Genomic DNA, 25,775 nt, shown 5'->3' on the forward strand with positions numbered 1-25,775 from the left:
TGCACTATCCATATCACTGCACATACACTAGTTTGTTGTATTGACTGACAGCCATTAATTTAGTCACCATCTGACGGTACAAGAGCACTAAAGAAAGTGACTTGCAACTGGTCCTCGCACTTAGAATCATCACAGCAGCAGCATCACAGTCATGGGATTAAAAGTTTGGCTTTGGGCAACCAACTCGTGTTTATGATGGTTACAGTGTCCTGGGATCATAAGATCATCATTTACAACTTTCCCCAGTCAGCTTTCAACAAGCAAAGTCAGTGGGGGGAAACCACATTCACTTAAGAATCACGTGATTCACTTAAACACTGCAGTGATTTGCTTTAACAACAGCGGCAAAAAAAGTTGTAAAATTGGGCGTGACTTACTTAACAACTGCCTTGCTTAGCAACAGAAATGCTGGCCCCAATTGTGGTCGTAAGTCAAGGACTACCTGTACTTTACAATAGACTGCAGTGCATTGACAAAAGGGTCATCCATAGGAAAGAGTTGAGACAATTTTTGAAATGGTGGAACTTCGGTGCTGCTTTTCAGTAAATCTTGATTCCTCCCCCCCCCCCAAATCTTTTTAGCATATACTATAGCTCTCTTCTTGGTTACTTCTCTTATATTTGCACGTTTATATTTATTTTTCCATATTTCTTAGTGAATAAAGCAATAATCTATTTTATTTACCATTCTTTTGTATGTCTAATTTATGCTTTTTCAGTTTGGAACATTTACTAAATCCGGGTTAATTGCAACATTAGTACTTATTGGTCTTCTTAGCATTAGATAGAATGTATTTATTAGGCAACTTTCTTTTGTGCAGGGCCTCCATTCAAACACATACTTGCTTCCTCATAAGACGATAAATTCCACACTGAACTAATAAGGCAGAAAATAAATCAAGTTTAATACTCCAATGGTGCTAGTATATTATAATAATATGAGCTCTTGGATGTGACAGTCATATGTGTGGTGGCGCAGTGGTTAGAACGCAGTACTGCCGGATTTTGTTGACTGCCGGCTGCCAGCAGTTTGGCAGTTCGAGTCTCACCCGTTCAAGCTTGACTCAGCTCCCATCCTTCCGAGGTCGGTAAAACTGTTGGGGGCCATATGCTCTGTAAACCGCTTAGAAAGGGCTGTAAAGCACTGTGAAGCGGTATATAAGTCTAAGTGCTATTGCTATATGGAAAAAGATAGGCAGTGCTTAAAACTAATGTATCTTCTCTGTCACCTTATGGAGTCATGATGGTAACTTACCCACATTTGGTTTAGTCATGCTCCAGCATCTGCTAAAATTCCCCAATCTGCACAAATTTGCAGAAAGAGGTGACCCTCCCAAGCCACCAAACACACAAGAGAGTCTGATAAAGTGGGCACAACAGCTTGTTATAATAAATATGTTAGTTCAAAAGATGTGACAAACTATTTCCTACAACAGCATGACAACCTGACATGCCTATTGTGTCGAAGATATGAATCTAAGACATTGACTGTTCAGAACCTAATAACCCCAAAGGGACAGCAAGGTGTAGATCAGTGGTTCTCAACCTTTTTAATGCCGCGACCCCAACCGGTTGTAAGTCGAGGACTAAACCGGTCGTAAGTCGAGGACTTTCCCTGCCCGGGAGCGCTGCACATGCGTGGTTCCTCCCCCTGCGCCGGCCGAGGCATAGCTGGCAAGTGGCAGAGACGGAACAGGCCGACCACCAGCTGGCCCAGCCCAAGGGAGGTAAGGCACCCGCCGGAAAAGGGGGAAAAAATGGCGGACAAAAAAAATGGCAGACAAAAAAAATGGCAGACAGCCTTGCTTGGCGACCCCCGTGAAATGGTCGATTGACCCCAAATGGGGTCCCGACCCACAGGTTGAGAACCACTGGTGTAGATAAAGAGTTAAAGATTATTCTATGTTCCCTCTTGTCTATAACTCTCCCTGCACTTTTTCTAAGAAATTACAAATTTCAGGTCACTTCATTCCATCCAAGTAGTTAGCTACTGCTAAACATTTCCTATCTCTATAATGTATTTCTGATAAAACATTCTCTTTCTTGTTATAGTTATGAAACCTGTTTCATTAATTATTGCTCTGGCTGGGTTCTCTGCTCTTAAAAATGCTTACATGCACACAGGAGCATTCAAGTTCCCAACATTTTGAAACAACGGTTGAAGGATTTGCAATAAACTGACAAAACATTTTCTCCCTTCTCTTTAAGATAAATAACAGGGAATTTTTAGTAAAATGCTTCCTTGGGTAATTACCAAACTGGTCTATTCCCAATTTGTCAGTTTTTTTGATTCATGAAGCAGAACACTTACATACCTTGCTTGATACAGCTGTAATCTATAATCCAGCTTTCATCCCAAAACATTTTTTGTTTTTGGTACTGAAACCACTAAAGGAAAGAGCAGAACAAATTTATTCCTAGGAATTGCTCCTTTGAGTCCAGCAATATTGCAGCAAGGGAGAGGATACCTCATACATTGTCAAATGCAAGCAATTTTGAACAATTTAAGAAATGCTATTTGTACAAACATTTCTACAATGCCATTCTTTCTAATGAAAGCTCATGTCTAATAACACAACTCCTTGAAGATACAGCTGGGGCAGAAAGCAAAAAAACAGAATCATATTATGTAGAATTAGCAATTATTTATCTGAATCTTGTAGTAATTGCATCTATTACTTATCATATCAGGCAATTTATATACTTATTTATAGACCACCAATTTCTCAAAGAGACTTAAGGCAGTTTACCATATGAGAAAAATAGAACTAAAACCATTATCCAACAATAGACATCACTGGCTATTTATCTAAAAGAAAGTAGTAAATAATAATTAAGATTCTTTTAAGAGCCAGTTTAGTGCAGTGATTAAAACATTAAGCTAGAAAGTGGGAGACTGTGAATCCTAGTCTTGCCTTAGGTACAAACCCTAGACCTTGGGCTAGTTTCTGTCAGCCCTAGGAAAGAGGTTATGGCAAACTACTTCTAGAAAGAAAGAAAGAAAGAAAGAAAGAAAGAAAGAAAGAAAGAAAGAAAGAAAGAAAGAAAGAAAGAAAGGAAGGAAGGAAGGAAGGAAGGAAGGAAGGAAGGAAGGAAGGAAGGAAAGTGCAGGGACTTATTTAGGCAAATACGATGATGAATGGAAGTTAAAAAAAAGACCTCTTCATGGTATCGATGGAGACAGTTTTAACACATGAATAACATGACTGCTGTAATATATAATGCACTTTTCATATTTCATTATAGACCAGCATCTGCTACATGCATCAGCCTAAGTTTTTCCACCCCATCTCCTTTAAGAAGATATACATACACATATATCCTTTTGCTTAGACAAACACACAAACACTAACACGCAGAGAGAGAGAGAGAGAGAGAGAGAGAGAGAGAGGGAGGGAGGGTGGGAGAGAGAGAGAGAGAAGAGCTGTTTCGGCCATCAACATTACATTTTGTCAGAATTTCAGTGGAGTGGAGGAAGGGAGAATAGACAATACAATATAAAGATATGCAAAGTCTATAGGAAAGAGCAGGAGATGAAGAAAGAAGAAATGATAGAAGAAACTAGATGGAATGGTGAAGAGTTGAAACCCTATTTCATTATCTAAAAACATGGGGTACATTTACTCCGGTTGCAATTATAATCCTGACCCAATTTGACAAGCTTGATCATCACTCCAAAGCAAAGAATGTGAGGTGTCTTTTAACATATTCATCATATTGGTTGTAAAATGAATGTATGAATTCAATTTTAATTCCTTTCCATCCTGCAGTGTTTCCTTGAAAAGCTGAAAAGACAGAGATCTCAGTCTTATTTTTTTTAACCCCATAATTTAATGCACATGTAATCATTCACTATGCTGAGTCTCTGTCTATCCATCCACTGTGGAAAGACAATTTATAGTGAACAAATGGCAAAGGAATGTACCCATCTGTCAGATTCTCTAGGGAGGATCTCTGTAATTATTGGTTCCAAAAATATATCTCTGAATATAAGGCCATCACGGTTGCATTTCACCCAGGTACATCCATGAGGCCAGCAAACAAATAGTAAAATAAATCATAATATATAATATTAAAGAGGGTTAAAAACTAGAGAAGAATGAAGAAAATGGGAAGGAGAGCAGGTGAACGAAGACCGTGAATGAGAACATCTTATTTGATACGTACCAAGATTGTCAAAATGGAACCAGTGCAGACTAAACATATTGGTAGAGCAATGGTTATCTTGATTTCAGTTGTCAAGGGACATTCCCCACAATCAGCTGGGCATATGGAACAGCTCTCTTCATCTTCGCAAATGTCATCCCCACAGACTGAGCACGAAGAGAAAGAATGATCAATATCAATAATGGAAGAAACGGAGGCGCAATAAGCCTTAAGGGTAATTATGTAATTTAAAAGAAAATTGTTCCAAAAGCATCCAATGCCTTTAAAAGGCAGCCATCAAATGTAGGGCAAGATTGGATCAGCAGATATTAGCGTGAACTTGATAACTGGCCAAATAGATGTAAATGAGACTCAAAAGGCAAAATTTTTTCCTTGGGTTATCCAGTGAAATGTGCATGTGAAATAAATTTTGAATAACGCATATTCAGTTTGCTGTCCATACTCTAAATCAGGGGTGTCAAACTTGCAACGTCACATGATGTATCACGACGTATCGCAACTTTTCTGCCATTGCCGGCAATGGGGTGGGTGCGGTTTCACTATGATGCATCTGGCCTGCGGGCCAGCAGTTTGACACCCCTGCTCTAAATTGTTACAATTTTTTTAAAAAAGTTATTGTCCAGTATGAAAGAAATCTTTTAAGTGTTTGTAGCCTACTTTAGTCTTCTTCAATTCTGGCCTTCTAAATATATTAGACTATATATCAATTTCACCCAGCTTGGAACCCCGTAGCTGTGACATGGAGATGTAATCTAATCTAATCTGGGCAGGCAAGGTTGAGAAAAACTGATTTAGTTCAAAAAGCAAGTACCATCTTCTTCTCCTCGTTCTAGTCTTCAGTTATATTTCACAAAAGGAAACAAAAGGAAGACTGTTGGGCTTACTATGGCTTTTTTTTTTAAAGTAGGATTATGTATGTTAGAAAGGAAAGGCCTTGGAAAGGGAAATTCAGTGGTCTGTATACTTTCATTGTAGTCTCTCAGCTAAGTAGTTCCCTTCAGATAAAAGAGGTATCCATGTCTGTCTGTCTGGAAGTTGCACAGGATCATGTACCTCTCCCTCCTCCTCCTCCCCTCTCACTCTAATGAACATTCAAGAGTTTCTGGCAATTGAAGCTTGATTGTTTCCATATATAACTGTCCAGCTATATCACAATGACACCAAAAGGATGAAAGGTGTGTCATGAGGCCATGATGCAAGCTCCATCCATTCATAAAGAAGCAGAGCTTTATATGACAACACTTGTTGCACCATTTGCCTGCCTTAGCCCAATTCCACAGATACTTAGGTCTCTGTAGCAACTTTGGTTAAATTTGGAGCATACCTACTGCAGGTAGCACTATTGTTTGGGCCTCTAAAGCAGCCTGCATTTTTCCCACTCTGACATGGGCAATGAGAGATGTCACACCCACATGTACCAGGACAACCTGCAAAACAAAGAAAAAATATAGACAGCCAGTCAGCCTTTTGCATCAGAAAGACCAATCTAATCTAGAATGCTGTGCTTCCTCTGGATCAGGGGTGGGGAACGATGGCTCTTTCATGACTTGTGGTCTTGAACTCCCAGAATGGACAAGAAGCAATGGATGGAAATTAATCAAGAGGAGAAGCAACCTAGAACTAAGGAGAAATTTCCTGACAGTTAGAACAATTAATCAATGGAACAACCTGCCTCCAGAAGTTGTGAATGCTCCAACACTGGAAGTTTTAAGAAGAGACTGGACAACCATTTGTCTGAAATAGTATTAAGTTTCCTGCCTGAGCAGGGGGTTGGATTAGAAAACCTCCAAAGTCCCTTCTAACTCTGTTATTCTGTTAATTCCTGAGCCAGAATGGGTGGCTCAGGAATTCTGGGAGTTGATGTCCACAAGTCATAAAGGGCTATCATTTCCCCACCTCTGCTCTAGATGCTCTGGAATCTCACAAGCAGGCCTCATAATATATTTTCCGTTTCTCCCAGCATCTGTTATTTCACACATTGATTCGTATGAATCTTGTTAGGTATTTTATTCTATTTTTATTTTGAAGATATAGATGAACAGATTCCAGGTTCTATGTTGATCTGTTGATCTAAACTGAGGAATCTATATTTTGTGGAATTCACATATGTAAAACTTGTTTTTTGTGAGAGCAAATATTTGAGATAATGAAATGAACTTATGTAAGAAAGGTAGCACTTTCCAAGCATATTTTCCATAACATCGAAAATGACTCTTCCACTATTTGCTCTCCACATGAAAGGGTCTAAATATTTAATTCTGAAAGTTCCGATCATCTTCTAAGGATGCTTTTATATGAATGTTGTTTTCACAAAATAAAAATAAAGAATATAAGCAGCATCAGGAAAACTGAATGATATGTCAATACAAAGGGTAAAAGGTATTTTTTTAAAAAATGGGAAAATAATATAATTTTTTCAAATATAGAAATACTTTTGAAGGTTACTGCTCAAAAACATCATTCATGGGCTATTTAATATTTTTCCTCTTTACAGACTTTTGTGGAAGATAAAAGGAATAGTAGCACAAGAAATCACTGCCCCCCAAATTCAGTGAATAAGGCAGGAATTATTCCACAATTAAAAGGTCATCAGAAAGTAGCCTAGATCAGTGATGGTGAACCTTTTAGAGACTGAGTGCCCAAACTGCAACCCAAAACCCACTTATGCATCGTCAAGTGCCGGGTGGGTGTGGCCCATTGGGTGGGTGTGGCCGCGGTGGGAACAGCAGACTGGGTGGGACTAAAAAGTTCAATCAATCAATTCCAACTTTGCAAGATCTTTTTTTTCCCGCGAGAAGTTGAAATTGACTGATTGATTGAACCTTTTTTTTTATACATGGCGGAGGCCTAAAGTGAAAAGGTTTTATAAAACCCAGCTGAAGGCCTAGGACTGGGGCGACGGAGTGCCGCCTCTGGCACCCGTGCCATAGGTTCGCCACCACTGGCCTAGATGTATTGACCTGACCGTTACATGTGCATTTTTTATTCTTTTTTTCCCTAGTCCAAGGGCAACTTAAGGTTGCTGTTTTTTTAATAAATGTCCTCTGTAATACTACTATTGGGCCATGCTACACTTAGGATTTTATTCTTTTATTTGCAGGAAATTACTGCTAACTGTTGCCTAAACAGGCTTTGAAATAGACGTAAGCATAGTCATTTTCTTCTTGAAGCAGCAATTTATGGAAATAATCCACTATCCAATGCAATTGCTAAACTTCCTGAAATTCTGCTAATGCCTAATGAATTCCTACTGAACTCCAGAAGGGAAGGAAAGCCAAATGCAAGTCAGGTCCAAAGAGAAGCAGAGCATCATCTGTGTGAATAAATGAAATTAAGGAAAGAAATCCATGTTTGTACAACATGGATGAAAAAGCCCTTTACCCAAGGCCGAGAAATTGAGAGTACAGGTAGTCCTTGACTTACAACAGTTCATTTAGTGACCGAAGTTACAACGGCACTAAAAAAAAAGTGACTTACAATCGTTTTTCACACTTCTGACCATTGCAGTATCCCCATGGTCACGTGATCAAAATTCGGCTGCTTGGCAACTGACTCTCAGTTATGACGGTTGCAGTGTCCCGGGGTCATGTGATCCCCTTTTGCAACCTTCTGACAAGCAAAATCAATGGGGAAGCCAGATTCACTTAACAACCATGTTATCAACTTAACAACTGCATTCACTTAACCGCTGTGGCAAGAAAAGTTGTAAAATGGAGCAAAACTCACTTAAATGTGTCCCTTAGCCTAACAGAAATTTTGGGCTCAGTTGCGGTCATAAGTTGAGGACTATCTGTAGAGTGAAGATCAAATCTTCTCTTACCTTAGCAGTCCAGTTGGTCTGTGTCATTTTGCCTGCAGTAGACACGGTATGTGTGAATATCTGACCATCATCTGGGATCCATGGTCCACATATGCCACCTTTTGCCTTTTGCCAAATAGATTAGAATTAACCTACCTTAAAGGTTTTCTATGGAGAACCCAACAACAGAAAAGTATTCTATATTGTATGCCACAATTAAAAATGAGAATATATAACTCAGCCTTTTGTGAAACTTTGGCTAACTTCCCAGGAACATAACATGAGTTACACAATTACAGTAACCATTTATTCTGCATTTTTCTTTGTATACCAGAATATTACTTGTGTAACTCTTACATTCAACATCATTAATTTCCTTAATCTGAACAGTTTTAGGTCAATGCAGAAGAAATTGAAAGAAAGAACAGCGGGCATCGGAACTTAGAGGCTAAATTAGGGTAGCAAACAGATAGCAAAAAAGTAGAGACATTAAATTTAAGACTTCATGAATAAGAATGAATTTAAACTATGAATTATTTTTAGACAAATGAATGATCTCCAATTAACTCAGAAAAAAAAGATATATATTGTTTTTGTAGCATTTAAAGCCCTGTGGCAAATCATTGTCAAAACATCACAGAGGCAATAGAACAGAATAAAAACTTGAGGTGGCTTGCACAGTTTGTAACATTCACTCTTCTGAACCATTACACACAAAGCAATATTTCAATTAAACTGATTTAATGTGGTGTACAAGTAATTCTGTACTTGAACCTTCCGTAACTCTTATGGTATTTCTGCTGTGTAAGATATGCGGGATGAATATATATGATAACATAAGCTGAATCTTCAGAAGACTCAAAATGTAAGGAACATTCATAGGAGTCCCATTTTCTATACATTGAAATAACTAATGTACTTCTAGAAAGTTCCTTCAACAACGTATGATATCTGGCTAATCAATATTTTCACCAAGGGGAAACATAAGAGTACATAAAGACTCTTAATTCCTATGCCAGCCATTATGCTAACAACAGGGTAGTGTTCCTGTGGTCGTCTGCAGTGAAAACATGATCAAAATATAGGCCAGGGGTAGGCAACCTTGGCTCTTTTGTGACTCGTGGACTTCAACTCCCAGAATTCCTGAGCCAGCCATGCTGGCTCAGGAATTCTGGGAGTTGAAGTCCACGAGTCACAAAAGAGCCAAGGTTGCCTACCCGATATAGGCCAATGCTGGAAGGTATGAGTAATATGGGGGGTTCTTGGTGCTCTCTGAGCTTGCTTGTTTTCTTGCAGACATTTCATTATCCTAACTAGGTAACATCATCAGTGCTAGTAAGGAGTGCTTCTTTGCTATCAGTTTATATTCTGGTCTCTTGCCTGACCCAACCAAAGCCCAACCAAAGAACCCCTAAGGTCGCCCCCACCCACAAAGGCAGGCATACTTTGATACTTTATTGATTGATTAGTCTTAGGATCATATCAAAAATATAAAACAAATATAAAACTCAGGATATAAATCCCGGGTATAATAGATATGCTTTTAAAAGCTGAATTACTCCCTCCACTTTCTATGAATCTGAGTGACAAAAGATAATGGTAAGTACAATGGATGGGCAGTTGCTAGCTGGATGCCAATTGTTATGCCCTATTTCTGGGTAGTACTGAGTATTAAAAAAACAGCAGCAATGTGAATACTCACATGGAGACACATGTGAATATTTTCACTGCTGCTGTTTCGGTAATATGTTTTTTGTGGGTTTGGGAGATGAAAATGATGGATATGTGGAAATGCCACTTGTGTAAAATAGTGGATCAAGTTGTCCTTATTTTTGTGTAAGAAGAAAGATCTGCTCTCTCTTAAGGCTCTTCTTAGATGTCAGTCTGAACTTCACTTCCCTTATCACTGCAAACTGACAGTCATTCTTACACGGCCCATGGAACAGTACTTGATGAGGCACATTACAAAGAGCAGCATAACTGTTAAAATATTCCTTTGGTTCAGTCACCATCACCAGTAATGCTCATCTATCACATGACTGCCTAATCAGAAGTTATTTTCCCCACTCGTTTTAATGGAGCTGCCTGTTCAGTGCCTTTTTAGAGGACTAGCATAAGGAGATTTTGCTTATAGACTTCCTACACAGAGAATTCCTTCATGCTTTTCCTTTGATGTTCAGCTCATTCTGACAACTGCTCTATAGACTTTCTTTAATTTGAAAATGCTGTTTTTGAATCAGTATTTTTCAAAGCTTCTCATTTCCCAGGAAAAATAATTAATGCTCACTATGTTGTAATCCTTGTGCAGGATGAAGAAGGTTTTAAGGTATTAATTCTAAAAATGTCTAATTTCTCCTTGCTAATTTCAGGAGTTTGTTTGGACATCCGTATATATGATATATCAAAAATGAGGACACCACTTGCAAGCTATGATTTAAAAAATACCAAGTATAAATATCTCCTACTTAACTAAGCCAAGTTATTGAAATACAAATGCATTTTATATAACAAAACCATAGCCTTTTTGGCCTTCATACTTCATTCCATCTAAGCAAGGGAATATAAAATATAGAATATCTGACCTTCAAAGCAATTTTAATAACCTAATGGCTAAGCTCACAGACATTCTTTGGATCAGCTCACAAGTCTTATAAGCACACAATAAATTCAGAAACCCTTTTTTTTTTTTAAGGAAGAAACAGGGGAGAAACTTTGCATTTTTTTAAAGCATCCCGACATTGGAAATGAACAATGGATGCCAGCACTATGATTCCCATAACAGCACTGTTATTTCCAAAATAGATGTATGTCATAAATTAAAAGAATACTGCTTCCCAGGCCAGCTGTTAATATCACTGGTTGAGAAGAGATTTGGACCAAAGCAAAATTTAATGGAGGAAAAGTGCTATTAAGAAATGCCACTAGTCAAGAGTTGATTTACTATTTCTCTACTTATGGATTGCCTAAGTCATAGATAATAAAGGGGTCTATCTCCAAAGGTCTCATTCCCTGTTATTATGTATTGGTAAAAGATGCTCAAGTTTATGGATCAGGGTAAGGTTCATCGTTCAATTTGCTGCACAAAGTCTTAGCTTAGTCCAGATCAATGTGTTCAAAAATAAACCTGGAATTATTCTTTAAAGTAGTGCTGTAAAAATAAGATCTACCACAGGAAGGTGAGACTTCACTAGCACTAGCACAATCTGGTAGTCACACACTGTAAGCAATCAAATATTCTGACTGCTATATAATCACTTCATATACGCATACATGCATTCAGAAAAAGAACTGGGTTTTTGTACATCTGATGTTATTTTCTGGCTAGAATAAAAAATGGTTGCTATGATCATTGTCTCTCAACATGGTCTAAGACCCCACACTGGATAAGATCAACAGAGAAGACATTTTCCCTCCATCTATATAAATAAAAATGTAAATGTTCGTTTGTTCAAAATCTTAAATCTCCTAAAGTTCTTCACCGATTGCTTTGAAATTTTGACACAACGTTGCATTCGAATACGCGCGTGTTTTTATATACCTACTATTATATAGATGTCACACCTGTGACAGGTAACATATTACAAACGTGCGCTTTCTCTTTTCTTTCTTTTCCATTTAACCAGACTGAGCCACAGCAACGCGTGGCCGGGTACAGCTAGTTGGAAATAGATTTTAAGAGCAATAGCTCCATATGTGACAGAATACAATGATTCCCTTCTTTGAAGAATAATAACTTTAACAAATAGAAAGGTAAAAAAAATCCATAAATATATACAGACAGTTTAATATAATAACAGTGCAAATGGAGGAACAACTGACAAAAAGAAACAAAATGCAAAGGAAAGCTAAAATCTGAGATCAAAATAAGATTCCATTTAGGTGTAAATAGAATTAACAATTTATAATGTATGTTGTTTGCCCAAGGAATGTAAAAGTGGTAAACTACAGAACCAATAGTTGTGTAATTGAAAGGACAGGGGAAGACCTAAATCTCAGTGATTGGGTTAAAGTTTTACAGTAAGTCATAACGTGGTCTTTTTTCAGTTTTGATTTATTGTTATGAGTAAACCTAGTCAGCTGGGTTGTAAATCATGGCTTACATTTCAATATAACAGTGAATTCAACCACAAACTTGTCACCATGGCAAGAAGCAAAATCTGGTTCAACTGGATAGTGCTTTCTGAAATAAAAATATATGGCTGGCATTCACTCTGATGAATACAGAAAGCCTTTTATTCCACTGCTGATCCTGGGAACCTATTGCTTGCATCAGGACCTAGCCGCAGTCATGCCCAAATTACAAAACGTGCATCGTGACATCACAACAGAAGCTTTGCCCTTTTGTACTTGTGATATTTATGCCAGCATAGAAAAGACAGAGTTGTATGTCACAATGTCACTTGCCTTCCCTTAACACTAGCAAGATACTTATGGAGTCTGTCTTTTCAGATGAAATTCCCTTAAGACACAATATAATCTACTTTGAGCTTCTAAATTTGTAGATTAATATAGCAATAGCATTTAGGCTTATATGCCACTCCTTAGTGCTTTACAATGGTTCAGAGTCAGCATATTGCCCCCCAAAATCTCATTTTACTGACCTCAGAAAGGTGGAAGACTGGATTAACCTTGAGTCGGTCAGGATTGAACTCCAGGCTGTAGGCAGAGTTTGCTTGCAATACTGCATTCTAACCATTGTGCCATCAGGGCTATGTACTTTCTACCATACACACAGTACAACTGATTTTTTTCCCTAACTATATTTTAATAATTTTATTATTCTCACAATCTAAATCAAAATTCTGAATTCAGGGAACTGATGTTTTATTTTTCCTTGACTGTGACTATTCAAAAATGGCACTTCTACAGCATTGTCTTATTTATTTGTGTTTAATTTAATTTAACACTTGCCAGCAGTAGTCTTCTTTTATTTTTGACACATTTAATGAACAGGAAGATGTCACGATAACAAAAAGGAGGCCTGCAAAGAATGATTATTCAAGAACACTTGCCCATTACATTTGGCCAGGACACTTGGTCCTACTATTAGATATAATGAGATGATTTCCTAACGTGGCAGGCACTGAGGGCTACATAGCTTGCTCTGCAGATATCAAGGACATGGGTTCACCTATACAAAGGGTAATCCTTTCCTGTTCAATAGTGTTGTTTAAAATTCAGTTGGCCCAATGAATGTGGAATGAGGAAGGGGCCATGTTGTTCTACACCTCAGGTGGAAAAATATGTTCTTGGTTCAGTCCTGTTTCTTGCTTTTATTATCCTTCTCCAACCGGCTACTGTATTTGAGATCAGGGGGGAAAATTGTTTATCCAGCTGTGCAACACAAATATATTAAATAAAATTGTCATGAAATACTAACCATGAAAGCCAATGGGCAGGAATGAATGTTCGCATGATGGACACAACAGTTTTCTTCATTAGCATCTTTCCAGTTGGGAGGACATTCCTGTTCCTCACAAAACTTCTTAGCACACTTTGCATCACTTCAAAAAATAATATTAATACACTGGCAAAGATTGCATTGAAATTTATCATGCCATTACATTAACTTGTTTCAAGCAGCACACACACAACTTTGTATTAGTACAATAAAGAGTGAATATAGAAACAAACTCTTTGAAAATATTTGTGTGCTCCCTGAAGATAGGCAGTTGGACTCTTTTTTTTACAGATTTTATGTGCATATATGCAAAAATCTGCAATATGTTTTGAAAAAATCATGAACATTCAAACATAATCCTGTATTTAAAAGTGTATTTACATTTTTTTTTCAAATTTTTACAATTCACATTCCATTTCATTTTCCCTAAAATTATTTTCATAGAAAATGTGCACAACTAAGTATGTTTATTTCTCAAATTATGCATTTCTACACTTCTGCATTTTTTGTGTTGTGTACTGGGATATATATTTCAATGTTTGAGAAGTACAGGTAGTTCTCGTACAACATCCACTCACTCAGTGCTCGAAATTACCACAGCACTAAATGAGTGGTACTTGCAGCCATCCAGCATCTTCATGGTGGCTTGATTCGGATGCTTGGCAATTACAGCATTGCAGCATCCCTGCAGTCATGTGATCACTGTTTCTAACCTTCACTGCCAGCTTCTGACAAGCAAAGTCAATGGAAAAGCCAGCAGGAGTTTGCAAATGGTAATCATGTGATCAGGGGACACTGCCGATGTGTGGAAATTGCCTAACGATCGGAACTAGACTTGCTGGAACTGCCGTCATAAGTTAGTGTGGTCACATGATGTTGTGCCTTATGACTGCATCGCTTTGCGATGGAGTTCCTGGTCCCAATTAACATCAGTAAGCAAGAACTACCAGTAGGTGAAAGACTGTTGCTAAATAAATGCTTTGTGATCTTTAAATTTGTCAGGAGGTTTCACCTCGGGCCTGTCTGTATCTCTATGACCAAATATTGATTTCCTCAAGCATCACTTCCATTCTCAGTTCTTTATTCTAGTCAGCCTATACACAGTCATGCTACATTATTTGGAAATCCTTTACATCATACGGCAACACAACATCTGCCCAGTATTCATTAATACAATCCAATTTTATCCTCGCTTCTTTGTGAGGATAAAAAGAAAGATGACTATCTGTGTCATCTGAAAAAAAAAATACACCAGACTCCTTTAAGGAATAGTAGATGCAGCTTTTGCTTACAGGAGTTCTGAAGAATTTCTAAATAATTTTCAAAATATATAGAGCCCTAATATAGAGACAAATGTTTGACCAAAGCTAAACATTAATCCTTTTTGTCAGAAAAGAGAAGTTTATATGTCAGAAGGCTAAATTTACAGTTGTTTTGAGGAAATCTGTCCATAATTGAGAAAATAATTGATATTGGTTTGTTCATAATAATGAAGATTGTTTCAATTTTAAACAAATATTTGGAAAATGTTGTCTAATGAACACACCTCATTATTATATTTCCTCAACTATTCATTAAAACAGTAACATACACACCCTCCACTAACTTATGTATCTCCTGAAGCAGATGCATAAATTACTTTATCTATAAATGCTAACCTGTGGGAGAAGATCCCGTTTTCCACAGCATAATGGTAGAAGTAATCAGAAGCAAAGACAGAGTAGATGACATCAAAGGATTCTCCACTTATGATCTTTTCTGGAGGCCTATGGACCCAAGCCATCTCTAGACCTAGGAATAAAGGGTTCATCTAGGCATAGTTCAAAACTCAACATTTCAGTGTCTTTAACCCTGTGACTAAAGTAACTAATTCAAACAACGATATTGCCCATGAATATTGCCTTATCCCAGGCATGTCAAACACGTGGCCTGTTGGCTGGATTCAGCCCGTGCAGGCCACACCAACCCTGGCCCCACAAGGACAAATCTGATACATCACAATACGGCCTGCAATGCGATCAGCCTGGAGACTAAAACATACGAAGAATGGCTGCGGGACTTGGGTTTGGCTAGTCTAAAGAAAAGAAGAAATAGGGGAGACATGATAGCAGTGTTCCAGTATCTGAGAGGCTGCCACAAGGCAGAGGGGACCAAGTTGCTCACCAAAGCATCAGAGGGAAGGACGAGAAACAATGGTTGGAAACTGATCAAAGAGAGAAGCAACCTGGAATTAAGGAGAAAGTTCCTGACAGTGAGGACAATCAACCAGTGGAACAGCTTACCCCCAGAAATCATAGGCGCTCCATCACTGGAGATTTTTAAGACGAGACTAGACATTCACCTGTCTGAGATGGTATAGGTTCTCCTGCTTGAGCAGGGGGCTGGACTAGAAGACCTCCAAGGTCCCTTCCAGCTCTGTTCTGTTCTACTCTATTTCAGATTTGACACCCCTGCCTTATCCAAATTCTTTTGGGTAGCATGTGAACAACAGGTTAACATATTTGTGTCACTGAGATGATTTTCATTTCTGTTTTTGGTTTCTTGCATTTGAGATGACATAGCTGATGGGAAAAAATCTGTACAGACTAATAGGTCCTGCTTTTAATATAAGTTTGATATTGTTTTCTTAGTTGCTGTATCGCAAGATTTTCCATTGTGGTTTTAATTATTACACTGTTTTGTTAACATTATAGCAATAGCAATAGCACTTAGATACCTAGCTTATATAAAGCTTCACAGTGCTTTATAACCGTCTCTAAGTGGTTTACAGAGTCAGCATATTGCCCCCACAATCTGGGTCCTTATTTTACTGACCTCGGAAGGATGGAAGGCTGAGTCAATCTTGAGCCGGAGAGAATTGAACTGCCAAACTGCCAAACTGCAGGCAGTGGGCAGTCAGCAGAAATAGCCTGCAGTACTGCATTCTAACCACTGCGCCACCACGCAGTGGACATTAGCTGCAAAAATAAAGCTGATTGACTACAAGTGGATAATTTGTAAGTAGGACTTTGTATGAGCTGCAATTTTTTTAAAAAAATGGTTTCTTCAAGAAAGTCAACGGTGTTTCAAAAAGCCCTGATCTCTCAGAAAGAAAAATATTATTATTTTGAATACCCATGCAACATTCAAGAAAGTTGAATGTGGGTTTTTGCCACAGCCCTGTCACTATAAAAGAATATACCAATTCAACAAAGATGCTGTTTCTAATTTGCGAAAGACCACAGGGAATATAATTGATTTTTTTTTAATTCCTTCAAGTCAGTCTTGACTCCTAAGGACTGCTTGGCTAGACCCTGCAGTTTTCCTGGCAAGATTTCAGAAGATATTTGCTGTTGCCTATTTCCTAAGCCTGAGAGAGAGTAACTGGCCCAAGGTTACTCAGATGACTCCTTGCCTAAGATAGGACTAGAACTCATAGTACAGGTAGTCCTTGAGTTACGAGTGTAATGGAGTCTGCACATTCCACTCGTAACTCGAAAACTCGTGGGAGTGAATCTCGTATTTCGAACGACATCACTCCCTTGCTCATTAAGATGCAAGCGGCTTGTTAAGTGCACCTGAGGTATCTCAGGGTGGGGAAGGCCATGGAGGGGGTAGTGATGGAATAGGCCCCCAAGGCCTCCCCGACCCATTAAGAAACCTCATGCTTCCCCCTCCCTTCCTGCTGCGCTGGACTCACCTTGTAAAGATCCGTCTCCTCTCTGTTGCGGTTTCTGCCTTTGAGGGAGAGGAGAGTCGATGGAAGCTCCTGGGTGCCCGTAATATTGTGCGAGTTCAGACACCGATCCTCTTTTGCACAGAATGGGAGCCTGAACTCTTGTGGTGTTTGCTCCCGCCCCGAACTAATTTCCGCCACTGCCGGAACAATTTTCACCAAGACAGAGACCTTGAGGAAACTGAAAGCTCCGTCTGCGTGCAAATGCACACTTAAGTGCCCCACTGGCAGCCACGCAGAACTTCCGGTCTCTGTCAGGTCTCCGTCCCGGTAAAAAGAGTTTGAGCGCCTATGGGGTGCTTGGAAACCAAGCATTCGCTTCATTTTCAAATGCTCCATAGACACTTTTTATCCCAACGGAGACCTGACAGAGACTGGAAGCTCTGTGTGGCACTTAGCACTTAGAAATGGAGTAGAAGTCTCCGTTTCCCAAACGCCCCATTCCAGGCATATGGAGCTTGCAGTCTCTGTCAGGTTTCCGTTTGGATAAAAAGTGTTTCACCGCCTTTTTCCAAAATATATTAGCAGAAAATAAGCACCCCTCCCCCTCCAGGCTTAAAAGCAGCCATATTTTGCAAAAGCTTGGGACAGCACCTCACAGTCTTTCCCTGACTATCTGTGCATATACACAAATGCTTCCTCCCTCTAATAGAAGCATTCTCCATGTTTGTATTGTTCTAAAGGCGTATTTCACATTCTCCAATGATCTCATGTACTTGAGATGAGTGGTAAATTATTATTTTTTCCTTCAGAAAACCAGTAACATTTCAATAATAATAATAATAATAATAATAATAATAATAATAATAATAATAATAATAATAATAATAATAATAATAATAATAATAATAATAATAAAGTTGGAAGGGACCTTGGAGGTCATTGAGTCCAACCCCCTGCTCAGGCAGGAAACCCTACACCATTTCGGACAGATGGCTGTCCAGTCTCTTCTTAAAAACTTCCAGTGTTGGAACATTTACCGCTTCTGGAGTCAGGTTGTTCCATTGGTTAATTGTTCTAACTGTCAGGAAGTTTCTCCTTAGTTCTAGGTTGCTTCTCTCCTTGATTAATTTCCATCCGTTGCTTCTTGTCCTGCCTTCAGGTGCTTTGGAGAATAGCTTGACTCCCTCTTCTTTGTGGCAGCCCCTGAGATATTGGAACACTGCTATCATGTCCCCCCTCGTGTGTTCTTTGAAATAGCAAAGAACCTTCATAAGGAATCTCTCAAAGTCAACTTGGTTTCCAGATGCATCCATATATAGTTATTGAAAAACAAATGTGTGTTATTTCTACATAATGTGTTAGTAACCGACAAACATTGATGTAAGACATCTATAGGAATGGTGAACACAGTGTAAAGTTGCTCTGATTTTGACTAATGATTGCAAGGCAACATGCAGTATTTCTTGGAATGAATGTGTCTGCTACTAGTATGGGTAGCTCCTTCTTTTTTTTAATGGTACACAGAACAAGTTTCAGATAGATCCCTTTGTTTCTTCACCTTTTGTCCGATTTTCCATAATATACCTGAGTGTCGAGCAAGTATGTAATTCTCTTGTGTGATGTTATTTACCGCCCTAAATATGATTTATCTAGAATTAGTTTTTCTTGCTGATGCCTGCAATCTGCAGCCAGGTAAAAAATAGAGTTGAGCGATTTCCCTAATTGTACTTGCAGGTTTTTTTTTTTTTTTTTGTTTTGTTTGTTTCATCCTATAAAAACAAGAACGGTACCTCCACAGTCCACCATGTTATACTCATCCGGTTTCTCCAAGGGCCAGCAGTCATAATCCGTGTTATCCAGATCGTGCCACCCTTCTACTAAAAAAGCCTGCCATAAGAAACATAGAAAAATTCTTAGATATAATACAAATTCATGCTTCAATAAAATGTTTTCTTTCAGATGAGCAAGAATTTCTTTCTTTCTTTCTTTCTTTCTTTCTTTCTTTCTTTCTTTCTTTCATTCATTCATTCATTCATTCATTCTCTCTCTCTCTCTCTCTCTCTCTCTCTCTCTCTCTCTCTCTCTCTCTCTCTCTCTCTCTCTCTCTCTCTCTCTCTCTCTCTCTCTCTCTCTCTCTCTCTCTCTCTCTCTCTCTCTCTCTCTCTCTCTCTCTCTCTCTCTCTCTCCCTCCCTCCCTCCCTCCCTTCCTTTCATCCGATTTTGAGCCTGCTTGCCTCCTTGACATCTCTGGATGGCTTACAGACAAAAGAAAAACAGTACACACAAAAAGTGATCCTGGCCAATCAAAGGAACAAACACCCAAAGTAAACCAAGCAAAACTGAACTGAAAAGACTCTACAACCACCCACCCAAAGGCTTGGGAAAACAACAAGGTTTTTAATAGTTTCCAAAAGTTCCTGCTGTCATATTTAGAAAATGAAGTAGATTCCAGACTAAGAAGAAGGCACAGTAAGTTGGTTAAAAAGAATATTTTTAATCTGTTGATTCAGCTCAGTTTATATCAAGGGCAAACCACACTTTTCCCTACTATTTATATATTACTATTCATATATTAGTAGTCAGTTAACAAAGGAACTGTGAGATAAATAAGACACTTCACATATGGGAAGACTGCAGAATTTTATTTGTATATTTATTTATATACCACCCGAGACCCTCTGGGCAGTTCACAAAGTTAAAACACAGAAATATTAACAATAAAACAAATTAACAAATGCATAAAATTTAGATAGTGAATGCTGAGTTGCCATGCTCCATTTTGAAAATATAGGTAGTCCTCAACTTACAACCACAACAGAGCCCAACATTTCTGTTGCTAAGCGAGACAATTGTTAAGTGAATTTTGCCCTATTTTACGACCTTTCTTGCCACAGTTTTTAAGTGAATGATTGCAATTGTTAAGAGAATCTGGCTTCCTCATTGACTTGCTTGTCAGAAGGTTGCAATAGGTGATTATGAGACCTTGGGACACTGCAACGGTCATAAATTTGAGTCAACTGCTAAGCCTCTGAATTTTGATCACATGACCATGGGGATACTGCAATGGTCGTAAGTGTGAAAAATGGTCGTAAGTCACTTTTTTCAGTGCTGTTTTAACTTTGAACGGTCAGCCAATGAACTGTTGTAAGTCAAGGTCTACCTTTACTGTGTAGCTACTCTTAATGTTCTTTGTTATGGTTTCCCAAATTTCTGATTCATATCAAAACATCGAACTAGGCATAAACGATATTCCTGTCAGATATATATAACAAGAATTGTCAGTGCTAGGACATTCTCATTCTCTTGTTCCTGTTTCTGTATCTGTTTCCAGCTAAATGTGCTGATGTCATGTACAAGTGAAACCTTCCAATGTATTTCTTTCCCTTCACTTCCTGACATGGGTAGAATAAGAGAATAAGAGACAAAGGGTAGAACAGCCTAATTAATCCACAGAGGGTCTTAAACATTCATGCGAAGAATCATTAACTCTCTTTGGAAGATGGGCAGTTAGAAATGGATAGGATGCCACCTCTTTCTTGGTTCCATACACATGCATTGGCCAGCTAGGCTGCCAGATCATTTAATATCCCATTCCCTGTTTTACCTGGGAACATCAGGCTACCTTAGATAATGTGGGATAGGCAGATTTGTCTATGAATGCTTCACTGTCAGTCCTTAGTATCTGCCTTCTGAGACTGATATTCCACTGTTTCTAATGGTAAGGCTGGCACAGAGGTTGATGGCATTTACTGTTGGCTAAGCAGATGTGGAATTATTTAATAAATTCAGTTTGATGAAGGTGATGCATGAACTAATTGCAGGTTATTCCTTCCTTCCCTCCTTCCTTCCTTCCTTCCTTCCTTCCTTTCCTTCCTTCCTTCCAAAGGTTTTCAGCTTTTCATGAAACAGAATCTCAAATATTACAGCATTTCATCCAAGGCAAGTTATTTACATGAAAACAAACCCTTTTAGTTGGATTGCTGTTTTTCAACTAAGCTTTTGTTTATTCCTGTCATTCCACAGCAATATGCCTGTAAAGTCATTACAAATGTCTGGAAATAACACGATTCATCTTAAACACGAGGGTTTCATCACCACCATTTTACATCAGTGTCAAGTTAAAGGACATCTAATAGCAGGTTAACAGCAGTTAAAATTCTATGATTTGGTCTGTTCCTGATGTGGAAACATCGTATAAAAGAGAGGAGCAAATTAGTTCTTTGCTTTTGTGGGATGAAAGAAAAACATGTTAAAATGCACGAAAAAAGGGATGGTTCTATTTAGATTATAACAACTAATATCAAAGACTGAATGGATATATGAATTATGGTTACTATATTAACAGTTGCTTTTGATTTTACTATCATGATGCCCATAGACCATGTTGTAGTCCATTATCTTTACTAGTTTGCTAAACATTAAGTATATTGCTTGGTTATTGTTTCACTTTTGACTGCATGTTGGCTAACACTGCTTTCGCTGCCTGCATCACTGCCATATAATCGTTTTCAAAATGATCTAAAAGTCTCAAGCATTTTTAGTTCTTGTTTATCCACAAGGAGGAATTCAGCTTGTGTTCCAATTTGTGGGAGTGTGGGAGTAAATCCAATTCTTGTTTATCACCCTTACTAGCTCTTATTGTTTAGCTTCTATCAATGCTTCTTTTACAACAATTTTCTAAAAGTAGTTAAATAGCATTGGTAATTTTCTCTTTCCATCAATGTTACCTCAACTGATTCAATGATGTAATTAAAGGACGTATTGCTAGAAAACATTCCTGCCAAATTGTTATCGTCAGAATTATTACTAGTAAGAATGAGGTTTTATTACAGATGCCAATAACAGGAAGGAAGATTGCCTACCAGTAAACTAAAGAAGATCTGCAGCTCAGAGTGGAGTGTTCTGGTAGCTCCCATTCTCCTCAACATGCGGAGAATCAAATGCCTGTTGCTGAACGAGCCCAACTTCCCATTAGGATCTTATGCTGCAGCTCAATATCCCACTCCCCCCCTTATTTATACCCCTTGCATACAACACAATAATTATGGAAAGTATCCCAAGCACAGGACTTACCGGTAGCTGCAAGGGAACAAAGCCTTCACTCAAGGTCTCCCCTTAGTGGCTATAAAATTCTCACTTTCCACTCAGGCGTTCAAACTCCTGCAATTGTGAGCTGGCAAATTCAAACACAGCTCTTCTTGCCCCTAGTAGTCCTCCGGTTTTGGAGTTGATTTTTTTGTGTGTGATGTGAGCAGCCACATAAATGTGCTTACAAACAATTAATAAAATTTCCATTATACTGAGGTTGGATATAGGTGGGAAAATGAAATGACCACTCCGTGCTACCAAGATTTCTTATATGCCAATGTTCATCAAATAACTTTTGAAGACTGCTATTTATTAGCAAAGAGGGGTATTACCCACGCAAATCCCAAGAAGTAATGACGGACTTGGCTATAAAACGTCAAGTTTATGCTGTGCAGTTTCACAAGATGCCATTAGATTAATTTAGAATTTCTTTCAAAATACAAATACTCCAGACCACAAGTATAATAACAGCTTCAGATAGCCGTATCACTTCTCTTTCATAGCAAGACTTTCTTTCAATATTACCTCAGTCTAATTTGGAATGGGAAAAAACAACATTACCAGCTATTTTTATAGCTTGTAATTAAATGTGGAATTTAATTGGGAAATGTGGAATTCCCACTTCATATGTTTTAGCATATACATATTCTGCATTCTCGCTATATTTCAGAAATTTAATCAAGATGTGGCATAAATGATTCCGCCTCACAAATGGATATATGCCATAGTTTAGGAGAAATTGAGATTCGATTTGTATTATTAATCCTAGTCAGGAATCAACGTCCAGTTTAATCTTGGAGCATAAGGATTCATCTGAGAAAATGGCAGAGAGAAATGGACATTGCAATTCACCAAGGTACACCAGAAATGCTCCAGGCAGATCTCTTTTCCTTCCTTGGGAAAAGTTGGGAAATTGTCTTCCTTCTACTCTAGCTCTATCATTTGAATGATCAAAAGTGAAACAGACCAGAATAGTTCTTCTTTTACTATGCAGCAATTGTATTTTTATTTCTCCATAACCTAATTTTTAACTCAACAGAAATCCTATGATCACTAACTCGTAAAACTCAAGTTATAATAAACTCATGACAAAAGAGATGCTAAACAAAATTGAAAGAGATGCTTTACAAAATTGAATCGGCACCAATTTTTGACAATTACATAAACAGTGCCTCTAGGATCTATGTTATGGACATGCTGTTTATTAAACAAGAGAATCAGAAACAACTACAGAGTAATTATAAGCTTGGAGGATGTCTGAAAAAATGAGAGTTCTTTTACTCCCATCTAGTGGTTTTAGCTCCCAATAGCAAGCTATAGCTACCTATTTTATGCCTGGTATTAAAACGCTTGGTGTCTTTTGTGATATGAATATATAATAGAATAGAAAATGTAGGCCCTATCAATGAGCAGTTGCCAAAAACAGGAGGGCTTGTTTCACTAGAATCTCCACCTTCAAAGTTTTGACTGGAGAAAGACACCCCTTACATCCATATTTAAAAACAATGAAACTTAAGTCAACCTATCAATATGTCTTTCGGATTTAAGTGGAACCTAAATTTTGCTAACTTAATTGAATGAGGATATTAGAAGAATTCTCAATTGGGTTGTTTTTTAAAATTTGCATCCTTAGTGGGGAATTCTCAATAGGATTAAATAAGACTTAGGTAAGCCAGTTTGTCCCTTTACATATCTTCTTCCTAATATCTGCTCTACAGCCAAATTGCTAAGTTTGGCTATAAACCAGGAGATCATGAGTTTACGCACAAAATCAGCTTGGTGACCTTGGGCCAGTCCCTGTCGCTCAACTCTAAGAAGCAGGCAAGGGCAAACCACTTATGGAAACTTGTCAAAAAAAACTGCAGGGACTTGTACAGGCAGCTATCAGGAGTCAAGATTGACTTGAAGGTTGAAGTATATGCATGCATGTACATGTACACACACACACACACACACACACAGAGAGAGAGAGAGAGAGAGAGAGAGAGAGAGAGAGAGAGAGAGAGAGAGAGAGAGAGAGAGAGAGAGAAACACACACACACACAGAGGAAAAAGAGCATAAGGAAGATGTGTTGGAATAGCCTCCTATTCCACCAATTTGCTATTTTACATATTGAGGAGATATAACAGTTGTGTAAATCTGGTCCAGTTCTTTCCAAAACTAGAATCAGGCAAGTGAGAAATAATCTTATATACTCAAATCTTATCTGAGGTTTTGTATGAAAGCTAGCTAGTTGTGAAATCTCTTTGTTACCATGTGTTACTTCAATGTTATCCTGAATGATTGATGACAAGAAAAAATATTTATTTTGTCCTTGCTTATTGACGTGCTAGCCTCACAGCATTATATAGTTGCTCAATATTGCTGGCAGAGAAGCATTTTGATATATAGCTAAATCAAGGCTAAATTCTGTGAGATGCCATGCAGTAAGAACACGAGATCAAGAGCCATATCTACTTTGGGAAAGTAAGGCCTATGGTAGTCATGCTCTCTAATATAATCCTTAGTATGACCTTCAAAAGAAAAGGGGAAAAAACATAGTGACTATAGTTTACATATTTATTTGACTTCGTGGAACCTCTGAAAGGTATCTTGGGGACCACTAAGACCCCCCCTGACCATACTTTTCAAATCATTACTCTAGCCTATAATTTAAGTAAAAAGTATTAATTTGTTCATTAAAAATATCTGCTTCATCATCAATACTGTTTATTGAAATACAGTACTTAATACTTTAATGTAACTATCACAATATTTTAATATAATTGTCATAATCTCTATTTTTACAGATTTCTTTATGCACAATCTACTGTAAACATGCATGTCTTTATGTACTTGCACTATAGCAAGTACTATAGTTTCATTCATCCAGTAAAGGGTTCACTATCCCAAAACCAAATGATATAATAAATGGCCTATGTCAGTGGTGGCGAACCTATGGCACGGGTGCCAGAGGCGGCACTCAGAGCCCTCTCTGTGGGCATGTGCGCCGTCGCCCCAGTCCTAGGCCTTCAGCTGGATTTTATAAAACCTTTTCGCTTCAGGCCTCCGCCGCTGTGTAAAAAAAAAAAAAAGTTCAATCAATCAGTCAATTTCAACTTCTCGCGGGGAAAAAAAAGATCTTGCAAAGTTGGAATTGATTGATTGAACTTTTTAGTCCCACCCAGTCTGCTGTTACCACCGCAGCCACACCCACCCAATGGGCCACACCCACCCGGCACCCGACGATGCATAAGTGGGTTTTCGGTTGCAGTTTGGGCACTCGGTCTCTAAAAGGTTCGCCATCACTGGCCTAGGTGGATCTTTGCCACAAGATATCTCAAGATTTTGTTGTTGTTTCTACAAAGTTCTGGATGTCCCAGCAACTGGTAACTTGAAAAAAAAAACATGCTGCTTGAGGGCTTCTTATCTTGTACCCACTGTTGGTCATCTAAAATTAACACAGATCAAGTCTGGTTTACACAATAATTTAATTTAATTTAATTTAATTTAATAATTTAATTTATATACCGCCCTTCTCCCGTAGGACTCAGGGCGGTGCACAGCATATTAAAACAGATACAAACAAAATACATCAAAAAACAAAAAACCCCCATAAAACCAAATTAAAAGCCAAATATTGGAAGCTGTGTGTCAATTAAAATTTTCTTAAAATCATCCCT

The 25,775-nt window shown here is 38.2% G+C and overlaps 1 protein-coding gene across 1 annotated transcript in view; it reads right to left on the reverse strand.

Moving 5' to 3' along the window:
• The window catches only part of LOC107295817 (atrial natriuretic peptide receptor 2-like), a gene marked incomplete at its 3' end in the record, with an annotated part of 64,901 nt that overhangs the window by 31,333 nt on the left and 7,793 nt on the right, over positions 1-25,775 (reverse strand). The window contains exons 3-9 of the mRNA XM_015825145.1: positions 18,815-18,911; positions 15,025-15,157; positions 13,346-13,469; positions 7,987-8,091; positions 5,491-5,593; positions 4,167-4,312; positions 2,315-2,387 (exon numbers count right to left, since the gene is read on the reverse strand). Coding sequence (XP_015680631.1) covers positions 2,315-2,387; positions 4,167-4,312; positions 5,491-5,593; positions 7,987-8,091; positions 13,346-13,469; positions 15,025-15,157; positions 18,815-18,911 — 781 coding nt within the window. The remainder of the gene's footprint in view (positions 1-2,314; positions 2,388-4,166; positions 4,313-5,490; positions 5,594-7,986; positions 8,092-13,345; positions 13,470-15,024; positions 15,158-18,814; positions 18,912-25,775) is intronic.

This window comes from Protobothrops mucrosquamatus, unplaced genomic scaffold, assembly GCF_001527695.2.
Source record: "Protobothrops mucrosquamatus isolate PMUCROS unplaced genomic scaffold, P.Mucros_1.0 scaffold2512, whole genome shotgun sequence".
Classification (NCBI taxonomy): domain Eukaryota; kingdom Metazoa; phylum Chordata; class Lepidosauria; order Squamata; family Viperidae; genus Protobothrops; species Protobothrops mucrosquamatus.